The sequence below is a fragment of the Venturia canescens genome, chromosome 8, assembly GCF_019457755.1.
Source record: "Venturia canescens isolate UGA chromosome 8, ASM1945775v1, whole genome shotgun sequence".
In the NCBI taxonomy this organism is placed as follows: Eukaryota; Metazoa; Arthropoda; class Insecta; order Hymenoptera; family Ichneumonidae; genus Venturia; species Venturia canescens.
In genome coordinates this window covers 10,448,802-10,469,529 of record NC_057428.1, presented here as the reverse complement: position 1 = coordinate 10,469,529, position 20,728 = coordinate 10,448,802, and the positions used below count along the sequence as shown (strand labels likewise).

At 36.6% G+C, this 20,728-nt stretch overlaps 3 protein-coding genes across 5 annotated transcripts; 2 read left to right on the top strand and 1 right to left on the bottom strand.

Moving 5' to 3' along the window:
• The first annotated feature begins 10 nt into the window (after window positions 1-10).
• Elp6 (Elongator complex protein 6) lies at window positions 11-2,939 on the top strand. Of its 2 annotated transcripts, XM_043427055.1 has the most exons (4): window positions 11-142; window positions 453-635; window positions 777-822; window positions 1,453-2,939. In XM_043427055.1, the coding sequence occupies exon 4, from the start codon at window positions 1,478-1,480 to the stop codon at window positions 2,333-2,335; it is 858 nt and encodes a 285-aa protein (XP_043282990.1). In that variant the 5' UTR covers window positions 11-142; window positions 453-635; window positions 777-822; window positions 1,453-1,477; the 3' UTR covers window positions 2,336-2,939. The 2 variants fall into 2 exon arrangements, with proteins under 2 accessions (XP_043282990.1, XP_043282989.1); XM_043427054.1 differs by lacking the exon at window positions 777-822 and having other exon boundaries at window positions 13-142.
• A 123-nt stretch (window positions 2,940-3,062) lies between these two features.
• LOC122415150 (uncharacterized) lies at window positions 3,063-5,998 on the top strand. Of its 2 annotated transcripts, none has more exons than XM_043427049.1 (5): window positions 3,063-3,365; window positions 4,365-4,584; window positions 4,686-4,868; window positions 5,030-5,311; window positions 5,510-5,998. In XM_043427049.1, the coding sequence occupies exons 1-5, from the start codon at window positions 3,238-3,240 to the stop codon at window positions 5,861-5,863; spliced, it is 1,167 nt and encodes a 388-aa protein (XP_043282984.1). In that variant the 5' UTR covers window positions 3,063-3,237; the 3' UTR covers window positions 5,864-5,998. The 2 variants fall into 2 exon arrangements, with proteins under 2 accessions (XP_043282984.1, XP_043282985.1); XM_043427050.1 differs by having other exon boundaries at window positions 4,358-4,584.
• Window positions 5,813-18,825, bottom strand: Kif19A (Kinesin family member 19A). Its single transcript, XM_043427046.1, has 14 exons — window positions 18,254-18,825; window positions 17,092-17,163; window positions 16,912-17,007; window positions 16,313-16,516; window positions 13,902-14,051; window positions 13,568-13,780; window positions 12,584-13,080; window positions 10,748-10,923; window positions 8,351-8,508; window positions 7,950-8,163; window positions 7,652-7,847; window positions 6,407-6,550; window positions 6,065-6,186; window positions 5,813-5,946 (listed from the first exon to the last, which is right to left on the bottom strand). Exons 1-13 carry the CDS (start codon window positions 18,365-18,367, stop codon window positions 6,066-6,068), a joined length of 2,355 nt encoding a protein of 784 aa, XP_043282981.1. The 5' UTR covers window positions 18,368-18,825; the 3' UTR covers window positions 5,813-5,946; window position 6,065.
• Between the last annotated feature and the right edge of the window lie 1,903 nt (window positions 18,826-20,728).

Sequence of the window (20,728 nt, the reverse complement as noted above, 5' to 3'; positions counted from 1 at the left end):
GAAAATTTCGACAAATCGCGCGCATGTCAGCTGACAGCCACGTGTTAACACAGGAAAAACGCTCGCTTGTCACAGCTTCAATTTCGCTTAGCAAATCTCTTGGACGTACAAGTCACCGGTTTTTCATATTAACTTCAAAAGGGTGCGTTAAAAATCAAGACTCAATCAAGTTTTTTGTCGTATTAAACTAGAAAATTTTCCCACTCAATGACAACCGTGGAATGAATGACATTGAAAACTGCCGCATTGTTCAATGTCGGACGCCGTAACATATTTCTTATTATTAACCAGACGGCGCCACACTTCAGTCAAGAAAAATCACGCACGTGAAATCTTTGATTTTTTTGACGTAGTTCATCAAAATTAGGACTTTTTTCAAAATTCTAATAAACTCAATTCCCGACAACTCGTGTTATGAGAAAAACATCAACCAATTGTTTTATTTCGTGTAGAATTGCAGTGAACTTGTTGCCGGTCAAGGGTTCGCGGGTTAATGATTGGACACCTGCATCGAGATCGTCGAGATTGTCCAGTGTTTTGCGAAAGGTGTGAACGCTCGTTCAACCTATACAAAATAATCGCCACTCGTCGGAGGACAACGAATGAGTATCAATATCGATTAATTCTTTGAATACGTAAGTATAAATATGATGACCAAAGATATCACAAATAAAAATTTGGGCTATTATACTTTCAAAATTTCTAACACGAAAAAATAAGCGTCCTAAGATTAAAACTTCTACGATCTTGAGGTTAGTTCGAACCAATATTTTTAGGTTAAACCTGCAAACATTCGTAAGGGTGCCGCAAAAAATAAGTTGCATGAGTAAAATTCTTAAAAATTCGATCAATATCAATTGACATTTAAATTAAGTTTGACAAAATTATCAAAATATTCAAATGAAACAGCATTCCCTATTTATTTTTAACGTAATTCACTACTTTAACACTGTGACCTAAAATAAAAATTTGCTACTACACTGGTAATTCAAAACGGTAATAACAAGGGTTTATAAATGAATTATAAAATCAACTGTCCACATATACATTTCTAGATTTGTAAAAATATTTCCTTTCCTTGCCACATAGCAATTTAGTTTCACTGAGCTTATACATACTGTAAAATATTATTTTCAAACCTAAAAATAAAATCTCTAATAAGAACTAGTTTAAAAGTTGCGGAATCACAGAATAAATGAAATATTTTTTTCTGTTTCAAAGTTGCAAACTTTGATAGTATTAGAGAAATTCCATATTATCCTGGTATCTTTTAATTTGCAATTGATATTAATGACATGCTATTGATTTAAAATTTATTTGATGGTCTAATATTGAATACTAAGTATAAAATAAACAATTCAGAATGAGTACAAGGTTTTGCATCAAGTTTGTTGACAACGATTGAGCATCAGCCATGAATGTGATTTATATATTTGGGACCCAATGTTTCAGTAAGCTTCTGCCAAAAGTTCATGAGATGACGGACTCGGTGTGCGGAGCTTTGGGCATAGACAGGATAGACATGTGTGGCAAAATGATCCTGATAGAAGAGCAACATGGAAGTGATGCAAATTTTGTGGTAAATTCGGTGTTATCGGGTGTGTTGGAAAAAGGCCATGGAATCTGCCTTGTTTTATTTCACAACACGTTCGGTCATTATCACAATGTGGGTATGAAGTTGGGTTACAACTTGAACGTAATGAGAGAACGGGGCCAGGTGGTGGTGACCGAGCCAATGAAGATAATGGCAGACAACGTAGAAGACCTGGGACACGATTCGGTGGATGCAGCATGCGTTGACCTGGATAAACCAAGGGAAACTCGTTGCAGAACTGAAGAAGACGATTTACCAGATCTAATGAAACTGGATGAGAATCTCGTTCGTCAATTATTTGTGTGTCTAAGAAACAAGTGCCACGAGGTGATGAAATCTCACGAATCGGTGGTGATAATAGTGGATGATTTAAGTCATCTGTTCGACTTGAGATTGAGCTTGAAGGACGTTTGGTTTTATGTCAGGTATTTGCGATCGTGGATGCAAGTGGAGCCCACTCTCTCTGTGTGTATTATGACTCATACTTATAAAGCAGATCCCGAGAGTTGTCAACCAGATATGATAGTCGTGGGGCTCAAAAATATGGCCCATCTTATGGTGACAGTGGAGCCTCTCAGTACGGGACATGCCAATGATATTTCTGGTCGAATGAATGTTTCGTGGCGAGTAGATTCCATAAGGAGGAAATATCATTTGGCAGAAAAAACAAGTTATTTGTACAAACTTCATGATAGACACGTTAATATTTTTGCTCCTGGGAGCGCTGCTGCTCTATCTTAAAAGGAGAACAAGAGATTTTATTGAAATTTATCCATAAGCTTTTTATCAAAGCTGCGGACATTTGTTGAACAAATCAATGAAAACTATTCCCTCCTCGCTATCTTTTTGGGCGACTTGTCACCAACAAAATCTCTAGTTGTCTCTCATTCTCTTTATATATTTGATGAACTTCTTCATAAATGTATCTATGTACATTGTAAATGTGTGAATTTTTATGCTCGTCGAGCGCTTGGATTTTTTATTTTATGGCGAGGTACGAGAAAACGATCGTATTCGTTTGTACAATTGTTGAAACAAAAAATTGGAGCCTTGTGTATGCTAAAGGAGTGTGATGTCCGATAACTAGGAACGTCTTTTCAAAGAAAAGTTCAGTCTCCCCCCCCCCCCCCCCCCCCCCTCCTCTCTGCCCAGTAGCAAGAGGATTCAATAGAAACTACTGCGAAATCGTGATGTTAAAATGGAAAAGAAACGTGAATCAATACGATTCTCAACGATCGAATTAAATCATATGAAAAATTTATTATTGATTAAGCTCATTAGTGATATCTACGATATTTTTGTTCACTAAACTCGTCAAAATAAATTCGAAATTTTCCTCTTCGTATTTTCGTTCGTTCTGAAATGTTTCCTCGACCATTTTTGCGTTCTAGATGTTCATGTTCGAAAAATTTTGAATCAGCCGGAATCCAGCGGATGATAATTCTATGGCTGACTTCATTCGAACAAGTTTTCGATTCTGTCAAAAATTCTTTTGTGGTTACACGAAATAAGAGAAGTCACGTGACCACTTTGTGCGTCAAACGAGAGCCATAGCCTCCGGTCTCATAATTATAATACAACTCATTAGAGCTAATTGTTAATTAACGGAACTCACTAGTGAGGAAACAGTGAATATCTGGAACATGGGAACTGCCTCCAGCCGAGCTGGCAATTATATGACATTAAACCCGGAACAACAAGCTCTCATAAAGCAAGTTTGGATCGATATTGAGAATAATCCTCAAGCCCATGGGAGTGTTTTTTTCATGGGGTAAGTCAATAATCGAGGGAAAAAACGATTCAGCATTTATTCTCTTTATTTGATAGTTTAATTTTTTTTAAATATTCTCTTTATAAAATAGTTTAAATAAACTGCAATGTGAATGGCAATTTATCGAGAATTTGGTATGTCAATCACTGGATTTTTCTTCCCTCACATCTTTACTATCATTTTGACAAGAAGAATTTCATAATTTCGTACGGTTGTCAGAAAAAAAGGGAAATTCAACTGTGTTACTGAATACAAAATTCGAGTTGTAAACGGCTTTGAAAATTCTGTTGAATATCGATCTTTGCAGCGTCATGTTAGCAGAGCTTATCTCGTCTATTTTTGTACTTTAGCTTCTCTTACTATATTCCTAGCTCCGTACTGCAATGTCGATGAAAGTGCGTCAGAAATGCTTTTAATCGCGATGCATTGACGAGGTCGGGCACCGGATACGTTAATCCCATGATCAAACATACTCGCTACCTCGATTCGACCTCGGTACCAATTTAATCACGTTCGTCGTGCTTTTCCCACTGCAAAGAAATTTTGGAATAGAAACAATGTGGATCACGAAGGAAGGGATCGTTTAAAAAATTGAAAATAATTCACAGATTCGATTAATTTTTTGCACTCTAAAGTTGAATTGAACGAAAAACGAGTATTTTGATTAAATTAGTTTTGGGCTAACACTTATTTTGTCTCGTTTTCAAATCCCAATTTGAGATTTTTTAAATTTCTTTTCTTCAACTGTTTTTTCTTTTTTTTTTGAACGAGTTTCAGCTTCACGATTTATCGACACACTGTGAAGTGCTTTGCCAATTTCGAATTGAGTAATAAATTTTTAATCGTTAAATCTGTTTTTTTTTTTTTTATTTTACTTCTTCAGAAATATTTCTTCTCTCCTCATTTAAAAATTTTCAGTTTTTATTTCTTACATATTATTAAATAAATAAAAATTTCCAAGTTTATAATAACTTTTATTTCTCGCGAACGAGCCGACAGATTTTGCGAGACTCATCCTCAATACACGAAATATTTTACGAGCGATTCCCAAGTTCCCTTGACGTTTGATGCTCGTACAAATGCCAAGTTCACAGTAATTATGGAAACGATGGGCTATTTGTTGCTCGACTTTCACAAAAAGCCTAAACAGTTGGATCGGATAATCGGTTACATAGCAATGATACACAAAGACATGAGTCTCGCGAGGTCAGATATGTTGGTAGGTGTTTTCCATTCCTTCGATCAAATAGACAATTAGAACGAGCCTTTGTAATGTAAAATTAAAATATTTCTTCTTGTTATGTCAATAATTTGTTGCAGAATTTCTGCGAGCATTTATTGAATTATTTAACAGTGACTTTTCCTCTGGCGATGACCCCCGAATGTCTGGAGGTCACGACACGATATATGAACCATTTGATGGCTGAGCTATCTCAGAAAATTGAAGATTTTCAGAATGAAGAATCAACGAGATACTTCGAAAATGCTGCCAAATACAGAAATGTGAGAAAATGAAGAAAAATGTTTATTGATTCTTCTATGAAGTTGCGGTCCATGTTGGAACTAATTGCTCAATTAGTGACTCTAATTATAAAAGCAAATATTTGTTACATAAAAATTAATTACAAAATTGAAATAAAATCATGAATTTCTATATATTTCAGCCTTGTGGCTCGTGGCTGTTATGCACTGACAATTTGATCTACGGTCAAACATTGGATTATTGGAAGCAAAGAAAAGTTCGTTGGGAGGAACTCCTCGAAGATTGGAGAATCAAAGAAACGTCAGCTGTTCAAGTACCAAAAAATTCCTCGACCGAAGACGAGGAAACTTCGATGATAAAATCCAAAACTGAGGACGAGATTTCTGAGTTCGCAGAATCGACTGCTCGCCTTTTAGAGTCTCACGGAATACCACGAACGACGAGAATCGACACGAAGTCGCGAGTTGGTTTATTTAACGTTTTTCCAAACTCCTTGATTTTTTCAATTTTTACCAATTGAATTTACGTTGGATTTATGTACCGTAACGTTGGAGAGGATCCGACGGAAGAGAAAAAAACATGGCGATGAATTTCGATAATTTTTACTCCCTCATTTACAAGAAAATGATTTTTAAATAGCCTGTACATCGTACGTTCACAGTCACTGATGAAAGAGATTCAAGAGCCGAGGCAAAAATTCGGGGCTGTGAGGTTGACCGACCAGGAAGCAAAGAGCAAGATCAAACCGAACAGTGACACGCTCCCCGAAAATTCAGTGTCGACTTACAAAACTCCTCGTGAGAGAAGAAGAAGTAATTTTTCTGCAAGAATGGTGAGAATGGCGAGTTTGGTCGACGAAAAGACGAAAAGTTCGTTGCGAATGAGCGCCGAATTTCCGGATTCCATGGAGCTCAAGGTTCCCACTAAAGGCCAAAAAATGAATTTGTTGGCACGTGAGCGACGAAGAACGACGCTGGCGCATCCCACTCATTTCCCGGCCTCTGACGAAAGTTAGCCTTCATAAAAAGCTCCATCCTCGATTATCGTTTGTGCGAATTATTTTTTCGGATCCCCCTGGTTCGAGAGAACCTTTTGAAGCTGTAATCAACCAACGTTCATTCAATATAATCGTTAGAATATTTCAAGTCAATATTTATTTGCACGATTATTTATTTGTTGCTTCAAACTCGATAAATATTTGACAGCTGAAAATTACCTCAGCTAGGAATCCTTCGATTAGGACCTCGGATGTTAGTGAATCGGTTTAAGGACGAATTTCGAGGATGCCTCAATGTCGCGTCCATGCTATTGTCACTCGCTATTCGTCGCAGCTTATCTCTGAGAATTGACAAATAATTATTCATTAGTTGAGGTCCGAAAAAATGCATTCAAGTAGTAATTGAAATTACTATTAAAATTTGAAATTATAGTCGATAAGGTAGATGGTCAGGGGTTAAGTTTCTGTGTCATCACTTTCATTGCCAAGGAAGCGAACGTATTTTATAAAATAAATATAATTTTTGAGATTTTTTTGTCATAAAAAAAATGAGATACTGACTGGTTTTTTCTGGCCGTTGACGATATCGGCGGGAAGAGAACATTTGGAGGCATTAAGGGATGAACAATGGGACCCATGACCCTCTCGACTTCGGGTGGTTCGAGAATCGGTGGCAAGGGCGATTCCCAATCAGAATCGGTCGAGCTGTGTCACCAAAAACCAAAGAAAGAGTACAGAGTTTTGACATAGTAACTGAAAACGCAAACGAAGAGAAATCGAAGTCGAGTTTCAAACTCTGGTCTCAAAATCTGATGAAAGAATGACATGAAATCGAATTAATTTATGAAGTCTGTGAAATATTGAAAAGAGGGCGGGAAACAAAGTTTGGTCAATGTTACTACAAATTACGATATCCTCGTGCCGAATTCAAAAGGAAAATATTTTTATAGACGCGTTATAGACTCCTAGAAGCGAATGACCTTGTGTGCACCTTGACAAAAGAGCTTCGTAACTTAGTAACTAGTTAATTTCATATAAATCGAAACCGGAACGAGGCTGAGAGGAATAAGCACAACCGCGCACCTCGACGAAGGGTGCTTTCGAAGCGGTAGACTCGATCGATCGTTTTTAAACACCGAGAGTGAAAGAGAGAGGGAGAAAGCGTGAGCTTGGATTAGATTAGATTTTTTATGGCTTAAGGGACCCTGACAACAAAATCAAATTCCCAACAACAAATAAAAACATAATTAATAATAAGAAAAACATAAAAATCTCATGCTAATAAATAAATAATGTCTAGAGCCAAATAACAAAAAAAAATGAGTACAGAGAAACAATACGTTTATAGCACAGAACAATACTAATGATTGACTGCTAGAGAAAGATAGTGAGAAGGGCAAAGAGGCCTCGAAAGATTGTGACGAGTTGATAAACTTTGTCTGTCCCAAGTGAATAATCGTTTCTAATCATTCTGAGTTATTATACCCTCGTAGGGAAGTATCGATTTTTCTTTTGTAACAGCATGACGAAGACTAAGTACATTTCTACTGAATTATTTTTCTCGTCGTTTCGTGTGAAGGCTATTTTGATGGGAGTGCACACTGGCAAAAGAAATTTGTTAGAACCTCAAAAATATTTTTCCGAGTCAAATAGTCATGCCAAACAAAATGAAATTCACGGGTGACATTCACGTTTTCAGTGTTCACTCGATTTTTAAATTTCCTTGAGTAAATGGATATTCGGTTTCTCATGGAGTGACGTTTCGAATAGATTCTTTTTACTTTTATTATTTTCGTTGTCAATTACCTGCTGGGTAATCTGGAATCGTCGTTGACAACTTCAAAGTTCATTCCTCGTGAGATAGGCGGAAGTCGATTACCAAAAATCATTGAAGAAACACTGAGATCGCCCAAATTACTGTCGTTGTACGCTGCGGCGTGAATTTCTTGTTGATACATCGAGTACAAGTCTTGAAGATCAGGTGGAAGTACCATGCGTCCATCTGAATAATTAAATGAATCATTTATTTATTGACATTCAACTATCGCAATCAATCAACCCAATAAATCTTCTGAAATCAAACATTTCTGATCTCAAAACAAACCTTCCATTATTCTTCTTTGTCTAGTTATAATTTCGTCGGAAATTTGTCTTTGCCGATCGTAACGTAACAGAAGCAACTCTCGACGTCTCAGCTCGTGTTGCTTGACCAATCTTTCGCTCTGCAACATCATTTTGTCGGCCTCGAGTTCGTGAACTCGAAGCATCAGAGTCAACAGTTCACGTTCCTCGTCCGAGTTTATACGAGCTGGTAACTCCTGTTGATCACACATCCTTCAAATAATCACACGAGAAAGACTTTGCAGTTGGGGAAAAATTCAACTTGAATTTAGTTAGAGTTACAATGATTCTCAGTATTCATTTGACTTGATAATAAAAGAATTTCGTTCTGTTCAAATATTCTATCAAACGCCAACATCTTCGTTAGTTCAGAATAGAAATTACGTCTTCCAGGGAAGCACTTCTCTGTCTGCAGCCTTCTAATTCTCGTTCAGTGATGGCTCTAAGCTCTGCGTATCTTTCCTGCTCTTTATTTATCTCAGCTAATTCGGTCCATGCTTGTTGTACCGCCACTTCTTCCTCCTCAGGATCGTCGAGTAAATCTGAAATGTCGAAGAAGCTTACGGCGTGGAATAAATCGAGTAGAATTAAATTTTTCAAAAATCGTAATTACAATACTTTCCAATCCAGCCTCGATTACATGCGAGTCATACCGGATTAATGCTGATCAAAATTCGTGTTTTTTCGACTTACTCCGTCGTTCCCTTCTGATAATCACGATCGAAACAAAAATCTAAAACTTTCCATAGTTGCTGGTCGGCAAAGTGTGTAATTTTGCACTGCTCTCCATTAAATTTACGCAAAATTTAACAACGCAAATAATTTTCAGAAAAAACGATGGATTTTTTATTAGTGTATAATAGGGTGATTCGTTTTGAGCGAAGATTTTTTTTTTTTACTCCCGCAGCCAAATATCATTCTTTACTCTGAAAAAAAGACCCTGTCCAAAGGGGATCTCTGAATTTTAATTCTAAGTACTTTTTTTCAATGTTGAAGATTTCCTATTTAAAATACACGTAAATTTTTATTTTTTTTTCTTTAATTTTTATAACTTTGCGGCATTTGATGGTATTATCACACTCACAAATAGGTTTTCTTCAGAATTGAACACTCTACAAAAGTCCCCATTGCAGCGAAACCGTAACTTACACTGGTGAGTAATTGCGCGTCGCTAAACCTGATTTTTTCATGATATTATCATGAGTTTAGCCATTATCTCGTTAACAACGAGAGCTACAGAAAAAATGTAAATAATGAACTTTTAGGAAATTGAATTTCCTACAAAAAAGGTTTTATGATTGTAAACAATACAACTGATAGTTTGAGAGATATTCAACATTTAGAAAAATAATTTGCTGAGAATCGATAAAATTGCTAGTTTTATGTCTTTTAAATCATCAAAACACTCAAAAAAATTATTTATTTTCTCATAAATAATATTTTTATAATTATTGGAAAACATAATATGACATTAATAAGAATTTTTTCATTTAATAATTGTTTATTTATTACCAAGCTTTTTATATGAAGAATCATTTAATCATTTCAATACACCTTCGTTTTCAATTTTAAATTCAGTCGAGTTACAGAGTAAATAACCTAGCATTGCTATCCAAAATAATTTTATTTTCTGAAACCCAATTTTAATTACTATAAAAAACGAAAATTTTGTCAATTTCTGTCGTTATCAGTTCACTAAGTGTTAAGGTGATTTATCACTTGCGTAAGTGCGAGAGAAATGGCTGCAAAATGGTTACACGGTTCACTCGGACACCCTTGATTTTTCGAGAAAAATAAAAGTTATACCTCTGATAAAATGAGAATAGCATGAACTCATATTTTCTTTGAAATATCAAGCTACTTGCAATAAACCGTGCAACAGGATTTTTACCGATTGAACAAGTAATAGATCACCAATTAGTCATTGTCTAGTTGAATTTCAAATTAATATAAAAAGGTTAAAATTGATCATTGTGATCATTGAAAATTGTATAATTTCTGATGACTAATTGGTCATCAACCTAGCAATTTTATCGATTTTCAGCAAATTATTTTTCTAAATGTTGAATATCTCTCAAACTATCAATTGTATCGCTTACATTTATAAGACCTTTTTTGTAGGAAATTAAATTTCCTAAAAGTTCATTATTCACATTTTTTCTGTAGCTCTCGTTCTTAACGAGATAATGGCTAATCTCATGATAATATCATGAAAAAATCAGGTTTAGCGAAGCGCAATTACTCATCAGTGTGAGTTACGGTTTCGCTGCAATGGGGACTTTTTTAGAGCGTTCAATTCTGAAGAAAACCTATTTGTGGGTGTGATGATACCATCAAATGCCGCAGAATTATGAAAATTAAAGAAAAAAAAATAAAAATTTACGTGTATGTTAAATAGGAAATCTTCAAAATTGAAAAAAAAAGTACTTAGAATTAAAATTCAGAGCTCCCCTTTGGACAAGGTCTTTTTTTCAGCATAAAGAATGATATTTGGCTGCGGGAGTAAAGAAAAAAAAATGTTCGCTCAAAACGAATCACCATAGTGTATAACCACCAAAAACGATTCAATCATAGTGCATTATTCTGACCATTGAAAAATAAAGATAATAACTAGTGACTCAACGTTACTATCGCATGAGCGGAATATTTTACGTTAAGCAAAAGATGAGGTTAGTTTTCAACTCTGTCTGAAGTTTTACATTCGAAAAAAATATTACACGGTTGAAAAGTTGATTCGAAACAATAACCAAAATGTCTGTAATACATTTTTTATTTTCTCACCATCATCAGCCTCCTCAAACTGTGTATCGGTTCCAGGACGCCGAGTAATGGACGATTCTCTCGAAGCTTTGTACAATTTGTTGTTCCGGGATTCCCAGTGAGAAATTATCGAGTGCTGCTGCTCTGCAGCTATGCTCAGTCCCAAAAGGTGGCTGTCGAGCTCCATGAGCTTTCGCCTGTACAGAATTTTTAATTTGTGCGATAAACTACATTTCTACTGATAAGAAGTTGCGATTCGAGCAATGAATCAATGAACGCTAATTATTTAAATGCACAAGGGAAGCTCCTGCTTTTTTATCTTCCTTCCCACCCATTGTGATGAGAAAATTGTTCGCGTTATAACGGCACGTGTATAACCTAATTCAGTATATTTTTAAATAAAAGCTAAATAAAGATCGAGCGTGTCGAATTTTTCGATCGTGATTGACAAACGAACATTATTTCGCATTAGCACTAGCATGAAGTCGTCAGGAATAAAAGAAATGAAAAAAAATCGCGTTTCAAATACAATTGCGCTTCGAATTCGTGTGATTTACAATTGAATTAGGCATTAATCAATTGCGGTTAATTAATGTTCCATTAGTCAATGACTAATTTTATAACAACCGCTCTGAATTTCAATGATCATTCCAACGATTTCGTGGCAACGTTTGTTTCCTAACTCCCGCAAAACGGTTTGGAATAATTCAGTGCGCTGAGCAAATATTTCTGTGGACACCAACAAAAAAAAATGATGGAAATTGAAATTTGCAAATTGCTTCCTCAGTATGGTCAAGATGCACGGTGCTCAAAGCTTACTCTACGAGATGCCATATTTTTCATTTTGGCTTCCTCGTAGAGGAAGCTTTAAGCATTGTTCTAAAAGCTTGAGAAAGCAATTTGTTACTTTTAATTTTTTTTTAAATAAAATTTTAACTTATTTATCGACTTTTAACTTTTTCAAATTAATTTCCAAAAATTAAAGCGGATTTTTCGAAAAACTCATATTTTCGTGAAATTCCAAAAATCATGAAATTTAACCCTAGAACGCATGACTGGGGTGTGAGCACACCCCACGCGAACTTCAAACTACGCTCCCGTCCTAACAAGCGACATTATCGACTGATTATCGACGGATTTTTTTATATATAAATTCAATTGAAATTAGTTTTATCGTACATCATTCTTTTTGTTATAAAAAAACGAAGAAAATGGTGTAGGATAAAGTCAGTTTAGCATCGTAGGACCGGATTTATAAGCAGAAAAAGAGTGGGGTGCGTTCAAACCCCGGTCATGAGGTTGAGGGTATGAAAAAAGGCACATGAGGTGTAGGGTTAAATCAAATCGCTCAACCGATATTTACAAAATTCAATACCAACCTTCCTATTATAATAATCTATTTATAAAATAAAAAATTAGTAATAAATGTTAAAATTTCCGGAAGTTAGAGCGTCGACACCCTTTTTTAAAAATTTCAAAACGTCGTAGGATTCGTATTTTTTTTTTTAATTCTGACAAAATTATCAGAGAACGAAGAGCTTGTTTAGATTAGCATCTATGCAAAACGGTAGCCCTGTATCTCAAATCGTTTTCGAGTTATAAGCGTTTGAATTTTGCAGTGCCATAACATACACACACGCATCCGGACATTTTTTCTAAATATGATTTTTTGATGTTTTTGGACATTTTGAGCGCATTGACATTGAAAACTGGAAAAAAAAAATTTTCATCGTCACATAGCTTCCTCTATGAAGAAGCAAAAATTTTTTTTTCCAATTCTTTCGAATTTTGGAACAGGAGAAATATAGACTTTCGAGGTGAAAGTATACCGAGAACAAATACGCGTCGTGTGATTACCTGAGCCTCATTTGTTCCTTGAAAGCCGAAACGATTTTTTCCCTCAAGGATCGAAGATCGGAGCTCTTGTTGTTTTTTGGGGTGTTCCCGATTTTCTTGATTTCTGGTTCGTTCATGTCCTGGGATTTGTCAGGCTCTCGCATTTTGTTGCGTAGCCTCGATATCTCATTCTTGAGATCGCTTATTATGTCGCGATATTGGGACACGTGATACGTCACATCGACGATATTACGCTCAACTTTGTTCGTTATTCTGTTCGCACGATCGGCATAAATGAGGGTATTTTTACTCTCGTCCCGATGATTCGCCGCGGGCGATACGTGGGCTATCATCACCGTTCGACAGTTACCGCTCAACGCGTCTTTCAGCAACCTCGTCAACTTCGAATCCCGGTAATTCACGTAACGTGCACCACCCGAGAGGGCATTTATGCAATTCCCGAGGGCCAGCAACGACCGGTTTATGTGAGCACCTTCTTGAAGACGTTTTCCTTGATTCTGTAATGATTTTTTATTCATTATTAATAACGAGCAGCAATTTATTATCGCACGATCATTAAAAACGAATTTTTCAAATGGAACAATCGAAACATTTTCAGCGTTCGTACAGTTCCAAAAAAAAAAAAAAATAAGCTCTTACGGATCGCAAGATTTCATAAGAAATAGAAAAAATACTCGTTTTTGTTCCGCACAATAATATTTCAATCACATTTGAGGCTTGCGGTGTACGACAGTTTTTTTCTGAAGCCTCAGATTTCTTATTTTGACACGAGACACCCGTCAAATTGACAGGCTTTCGTGTGAATCCAGAGGAAAAAACGGGGTCAAAAATACCCTCTAATAAAGAAAGACAGCACATTGAAAAGTTTGCTGTTCTTTGTTTTCTGACTATATTTGGCATCGTGTATTCACGCTGCAACATTCGATTCGCTATTAACGAAACGTGACACATAATAAACGTTAAGTAAAAAGTTTTCAAACTTACTTTAGTCTGTTTAGCACGCTCCGAGCCTGCCAGATCGATCATGAAAAGTTTTCCATACTTTATTTTCGCGCGATGTCTGAGGTCGCTCGAAGAAGGACGTATGGTTTGCCTGACTATAACGCTAAGGAGGGCGTGGCTTCGCGACGAGGTTTCATTCGCTGCAGTCGGCTCAACGGTTCGAGCGGTGTTGCCTCTGTGGAGGAGTTTCATAACCTGCAAATTTACACTTAGCGTCTCTTGCGCTCTCTCTCTCTCTCTCCCTTTTTTACTGTCTCTCCATCGAATGGAAGATAATTCAAATCATTAAAAGAAAGGCCTCGCGTGGGTGACTGACCTCTTCGGTGGAACTTGTGGAAACTTCGGTCAAACCGCTGACTTGAACGTTGCGACCTCGTGAATCGTCACGCAACTCCAAATAACCGGAACTCGGATTCAACAGGTCTCGAATATTCTCGTTATATATTTCCATGTACGACATTGTTACCTGCAATTTGATCGAGTCAAAAATCCACGAACAAGGAACAACAATCAGTCCAAGATTGCCAATTAACCCAAAAAAATGGTCGGTCAAAATGTTTTCTTTGTTTATTCAACTCATTTCAAAATGTCGATCGAACCCGTGAGCTTCTCGCCAAAAATAACCGTCACTGTTACCGCAACGCTTTCATACGAAAACCAACGAAATAATTTCAACTGATCAAGAGTCTTGAACCATAGAAATTGAACGTGTTTTATGAAGAGAGGTTAATTAAGGATGGAAAATAAACCGCGAATCTTCATCCCAGATCAGCTGCCTTCAATCCATTGAATTCAATGTTCGCAGATCGAAATTCGAAAATTTTCAACAAGCACCCAAAATTTTAAGTTTTTCTAAAGACAGCACGCTGTATGAAAAGTAAACTTTGAAGCATATCAGACCATTTTAAATTGTGAAATTTGAACTACTGGATAAAATTCCTCACAAAATGACAGTCCGTGAAAAAATCTCGAACCAATGACCCAACATTCCTCCTGAAACTCGTTAAGTTCTTTGACGGTATTTTTTTGAATTATGATTAATTATTTTTCACTACGAATAAGTTGGTATTTCGGAATCGATTTCACTTGAATTTAATTGAAATCGATGAATTACGTAATAAGTCAAACGTCCGTGTTTTTCGTGCACTTTCGATTCCCCTTTTATCTCACGGAGTTCGATAGTTCGAATGACTAGTTAGCCTATACATTTTCGAGGAGCATGATTTATTCATCGTGACGTAAGTAGTGCAGGAAGACTTCCGATGAGATTCACGTATTATTTAGATGCACGAGTGACCGCGATCCGAGCTATCAGCAGGAAATTTCGCCGGCCTGACTTATCTTGATTTCACTACTGCGCCCCAGGGATGTAGATCAGTTGGACACATGATAAATCCGTACATTTCGCGCTTTTAAGGGGCTTATCTCATCGAGACAATTATGGAAGTGGGTCAATATAGTGAAAAATAAAACTGCGTTGTTAACGCGGCTTGCTCCAAGGTCAGACTCGTTCTAACAATTTTCCTTAAGGAGGGTTGATCGCGACGATACAATGTTGGCATGCTAAACCATGTTAAAAATATGAAGAATTTCAAAATGATGAGAATTTAATAAAACTTGGTAAATGTATTCTTTAAAAATACATAAGAAAATATAAATTTTTAAAGATTTTTCTACCACATAGCTCTCGAGTAATTGAACACTAAAGTTGACGTGTATAAGCATAGAGTTTACATAATACAGTTATACATCTGGTGCATAAGAACTCCGATTTAACGCTCAATTATTCGATAACCATGTGGTAAAAAAATTTGAAAAAAATTGTATTTGTATACTTGATGCCAAAGAATGTTATCACCAAATTTTATAAAATTCTGATTATTTTGATTTCGTGATCCACCGTGAAAAAAATTAAAGCGGATTTTTCGAAAAACTCATATTTTCGTGAAATTCCAAAAATCATCAAATTTAAATCAAATCGCTCAACCGATATTTCCCAAATTCAATACCAACCTTCCTATTATGATAATCTATAAAAAAAAAAGTTAGTAATAAATCTTAAAATTTCCGGAAGTTAGAGCGTCTACACCCTTTTTTTAAAAATTTCAAAACGTCGTAGGATTTGTATTTTTTTTCAAATTCTGACAAAATTATCAGAGAATGAAGAGCTTGTTCAGATTAACATCTATGCAAAACGATATCAAATCGTTTTCGAGTTATAAGCGTTTAAATTTTGCAGTGCCATGACACACACACACACACACACACACGCGCGCGCGCGCGCGCACATCCGGACATTTTTTCTAGATATGATTTTTTGATGTTTTTGGACATTTTAAGCACATTGACATTGAAAACTGGAAAAAAAAAAATTTCCCACCCTCCTTAAAAGTGTGTTTATCGATAAAACTTTCACACATACAAGAAAAAAATATTCTCGTACTTTTAGCTACTACTAGCTAAAGCTCAAAAAAGCGCTTCGTTTCAGATCGCTCGCTCGATCGATTTTGACAGGTCGATGTCGTTAACACAGTTTTGGCGAGTATCGACGCTTCATAAAAATTCTTTTGTTTCATATTGAAAACCTAAAATATTCGTCCACCGCTGAGTGATTCTCTCTACGTTCGTCAAAAAAATTTGTCAGGCGTCAAAAATCCTGTGAAAACTCCTTAGCTCCCTTTCGAATGTTCGTACAAATTTGTCCCGTTATTTGTTGCCGGAACTCACTTCGAATTGGACGTCGCGGGGCGAACGCCGTGATTGGAGGAAAATGTCGTTGAGGGCTCGGACCATAATACCCGGAGAGTTAGGCGCACCGACCATCGTGTAAGTCTTTCCAGCTCCAGTGGCACCATATGCAAATACCGTAGCATTATACCCGTCCAAAACGTCCTGCACCAGAGGCCTCGTCGTGTTCTCGTAGACTCCTTCCTGGTGTACTCGATAATGTTAATCGAATGGGGTTCACATGTGCCGAGGAACAAAAAAAAACAGGAATTTGCTACTCGAAAAAAAAAAATCGCTAAATCATTGAAATTGTTAGGATTTGGGAGAATTTTTTTGAAGTTGGTGCAAATTTACTTCTCACGTCAGACGAAAATCGATCGTCATGACGCAACAAAATGATTCCGAGTGATTTCAATGATATTCGAGGGGAAAAACAATGAAAAAAATCAAATTTTCAAGATTTGATTATCTTTTAATTGATTTTTCTATTTCCGCAAAAAAAAATGTTTCACTTTCGATAAAATCCGGTCGAAATGCAATGAGGGAAGAAAAAAAATTCAACGCTAAATTAGCGAATCGAAAGTTTTTTTCGTTGCTACCTGATTCGAGTCTTCGCCAAAAACCACATCGTAAAGGTACTGCCTCGGGATACCTCGTTTCTGTTTATCGTTTTCCGAATCTTCGAGCATAACCATCTACGCGATAACGAATAAAAAGAAAGAATGAAAAATATGAGTTTTAGGGCAGAATACTGAAGAGGATAAAAGATGAAAACGTACTTTGTTGTTAATCGCGTGAAGGGCCCTCGGCCCGATGTCGCCCTCCCCCAAAGGGCGAATGCGAACCGCGACCTGAAAAAAGTGCAATTTCGTTTTCTTTTTCTTCTCATTTTTTATGTATTTTAACGTACACGAAAAAAACTCGAAGCTCTCATTTTTGTTGATATCGATCAGCCACATGTGCTCTAACGTTGACTGTATACATTGCTGTATCGATTGTTCGAACGACCTCGAACCCGGCCAAACAGTTCTGTGAAGGATTGCATAGACGAATAACACGTTGCGGCGTTTACGCTTAGAAAAAACATGCACACGCAATCGCGTCTCAAGATACAAATCCACACAGGCCTTTTTCATGTAAAGACGACCTTCGGGATAACGCTCCGTGTGAAAGAAAAACTTTCGCGATCGTCGTTTCTCTCGGTCTGTTCGATTTTTCATGGTTTTTTGCAAACGAGGCCAAACGTGCTGCACAGGCGGGGAAATACACGGAGTTTTAAAAATTCACTTTTTTATCGTCAAATGCATCTATTTTTCATAAATAACCCGCACATCCGGTTCACAAAACTGGTCCGACACTTGGTGGGATCGTGAACTATACGATAACGTACAAAGTCAACGATATTTGAATAAAAATTTTCCAACCAAACGCTTCGAATAGAATTTTTTTTGTCAAGTTACTTTCGGTGACTTCAATGTTTTTTTTCGGCCCCGAATCGTCGATCAAATGAAAAAAGTATTCCATGTTTTCTTACCATTCGTAAAAACCTTCGAAATGCAAATACTTTAGGAATTTTTGACGAATTGATTGTGGTTAAAAAATAGTAATGCTAACATTATAACAAGGTTGGTAAATGGCTCGATCTGTGTTAAAATTTCTCCTACGTATAGCCTCGAGAACTTTTTTATTTCACCGCTGTCAAGAAGATAATTGGCTCGCAGAGCGCAACGACCCGCAGTATCGATTAAAAACTTTTCCCTTTAGGATTTCTGTAATCAAACGATCTTCTGTACGTGCGCGATCTGCGCGATGCACAAATTTATTATTTTTCAATCGTTTTTTGATATAATTGTCGAGAAATACAGAAGAGAATGGAGAAAAAAGTTTGTCGATTCGTTGGAAGTTTATCGGCGAAGTTGCATTTTCTAAAAAATCACTTACCATCAATTTTTCATCAACCGGGCGTCCCCCCGTCCGATCTTTAAATTCTTGACGACTCACACTACCGCTGGAGCTACTTCCGCTGACACTTCCGCCACTGCTGTATTGCGTCATTTTCGTGTTATTTGCTTCGATCAAATCGAACACAAACGACAATTCTGCGAACTCAACTGACTCGAAGCACTTCACGGAAAACGAGAAACAAAAAACAGCACTTCAAAGTGTAAATTCCAGAAACAAAACTACGAGAAAGATTTTACTGAAGGAAGCGAATCAGAGCGAACAACACTGTGGCGCTTTTGTGCGGTCCGAAGATCACTTTTGATCTTTGTTTCTCATATTGTCATTGTCGTCGTTCCTAACCTCGAGAATAATCGAAACAGGAAGACGTTGATCCATTTTTTCGTGTGGTTTTTTGTTTGTGATTATTTTAATTATTTCGTACAATTTCGTAACTGGCGCCTCGGTGCCTGAAGCCACTTTTATCGCATGCATTCGAAGCACGCGTTAATTAGTTTGCGGCGGGTGTGCGCGTGAAACAGCGGGAAGCAGGTGTAGCGAGAACATCACGCTTGTGGCGACTAATGCGCAATGTAGAAACATTCGCCTGAACCCTCGAACCACCGAAGGCATTTTCCGAACGACTCGCAATCCCCTCCTCGCCTTCCTCTTGTCACGTGAATTTCGATCTCACCCTTCTCACGTACGTAGCCGTATACACTCGTGCGATCGTGTGTTGTTAACTCGGACCGCTTTTCGCAGAAAAATCATTTTCGTTTCTCAAAATGTTTTCTGTATTGAATACCGTAAAGTTTTAATTAAATAACAGTTTTAGTGACGATTTGGCTCGCAATTATTTCAATATTAAGAAAATGGCGGCGTGCCGCGTCTAACAAAGGAGCTTCGTAGTTCTTTTACCGAGAGTCGTAAGGATCGCAAGGCGAGCTTCATTTCGAACAAAATCTTCTTAGTTTAATCCTCTCATTTTTAATTCGATCACCAACGTAATTCCTAGACTTAATTTATATGAAAATGACATTTTTTGACGAATAGATTTCACATAGAAATTTGGTAAGTTTTTTATTTCGATGTTTAGCGAAAAGAGGTTAATCGATTAAATTTTCACACAGTCGATTCTATCGATTCGATTTATTCTTCCATTCGCTTTTCGCATTTGATGCATAAGCAGGATGAAAATGTTCTGCGGTGACCATGGTTCTGGTATTGGATACAAGTCGAAACTTGTATAGCTCATGCGTGAACGCACGGAACTTCCTCATTCATCGATATCACATTTTTTGAATACATATTTTATTTCACTATTCATAGAAGATACGTTTAATTATTTATGAGTTGCTTTTGCGATATGATCAAACCGTCGATGCGAAGATAGCTGCCGATTCTCATTGGTGGCAGTCGTCGTGCTGTGTTGCACGATACACCGTACCTTTCTTATTGTTAGTGTTGAAACGAAGTGCGTGTCGAGGAAAAAGACAGCGATAAAAAAAGAATAAACGAGGTGGCTCTTCCAGCGAACACTTTCAGATTTGTCTTCATTGTCATTTTTTTACTTCATTTTATCGTCACGCATACGAAGTTGAATAGGGTGCAAGTGATTTTTATGATTATCATCTACCCACATTATGTGTATTTGGTTCGTCCTTATATTTTGTCATTTATTTTGACTCCTAAAGCGAGTCAAGTTTCGCCACTGTTACGATCCGAAATCAACCATTAATAACCTCAAAATTGCGTTTGTTACATCGGACAGGATTTTTGAAAAGGGATAAACTTTTCTTCATGTTTTATATAAAATTCAAAGTTTTCGAAATCACGTTTCCCTAACGACGCTGAAGTTCGCAACGTTGGAGTCCAACGGAATTAATGAAAACAGCATTTTTAAGGTAAGAGTCGCGCGACTCTATGGTCAAATGACTATTTATTAATCGTCGAAATAAAATAGGTTATAAGAAAGGTTTTCTGTATTGAATAAACCTTGGGGCAATTTTAACTGTATTCGTATAAATTTATACAAGATCATGTTTAATAATTTATGATTAGAAATATCTTATGATTGCTTATTTGACCCGGTTTTTCAATATATACATATATATATCGGTTCTCTTCTCACCTGACAGTCAAAAGATATAGCCTCCAAGCTCGCCGGCTATCACGAAAAGTATATATAAATATAAAAATATATATATAAAAAATATATAAAAATATATATATATATGCCAAGTATATCGAGCCACTTCATGGCAGTCGATCTCCTGCCATTTTCAGAGTTTTCATCGAGATTATTTTAAGGAGGGTGGTTACGTTCGTCAAATTGATAAGAAATTGATCAAATTTGGCGATAATGTTCTTCAACATCAAGTGCGAAGACACAATTTTTTTCAAAATTTTCTTCTGCTTAGTTATCGAGTAATTACGGATTAAAGCAGATTTCTTATGCCCGGAATGTATACCTAT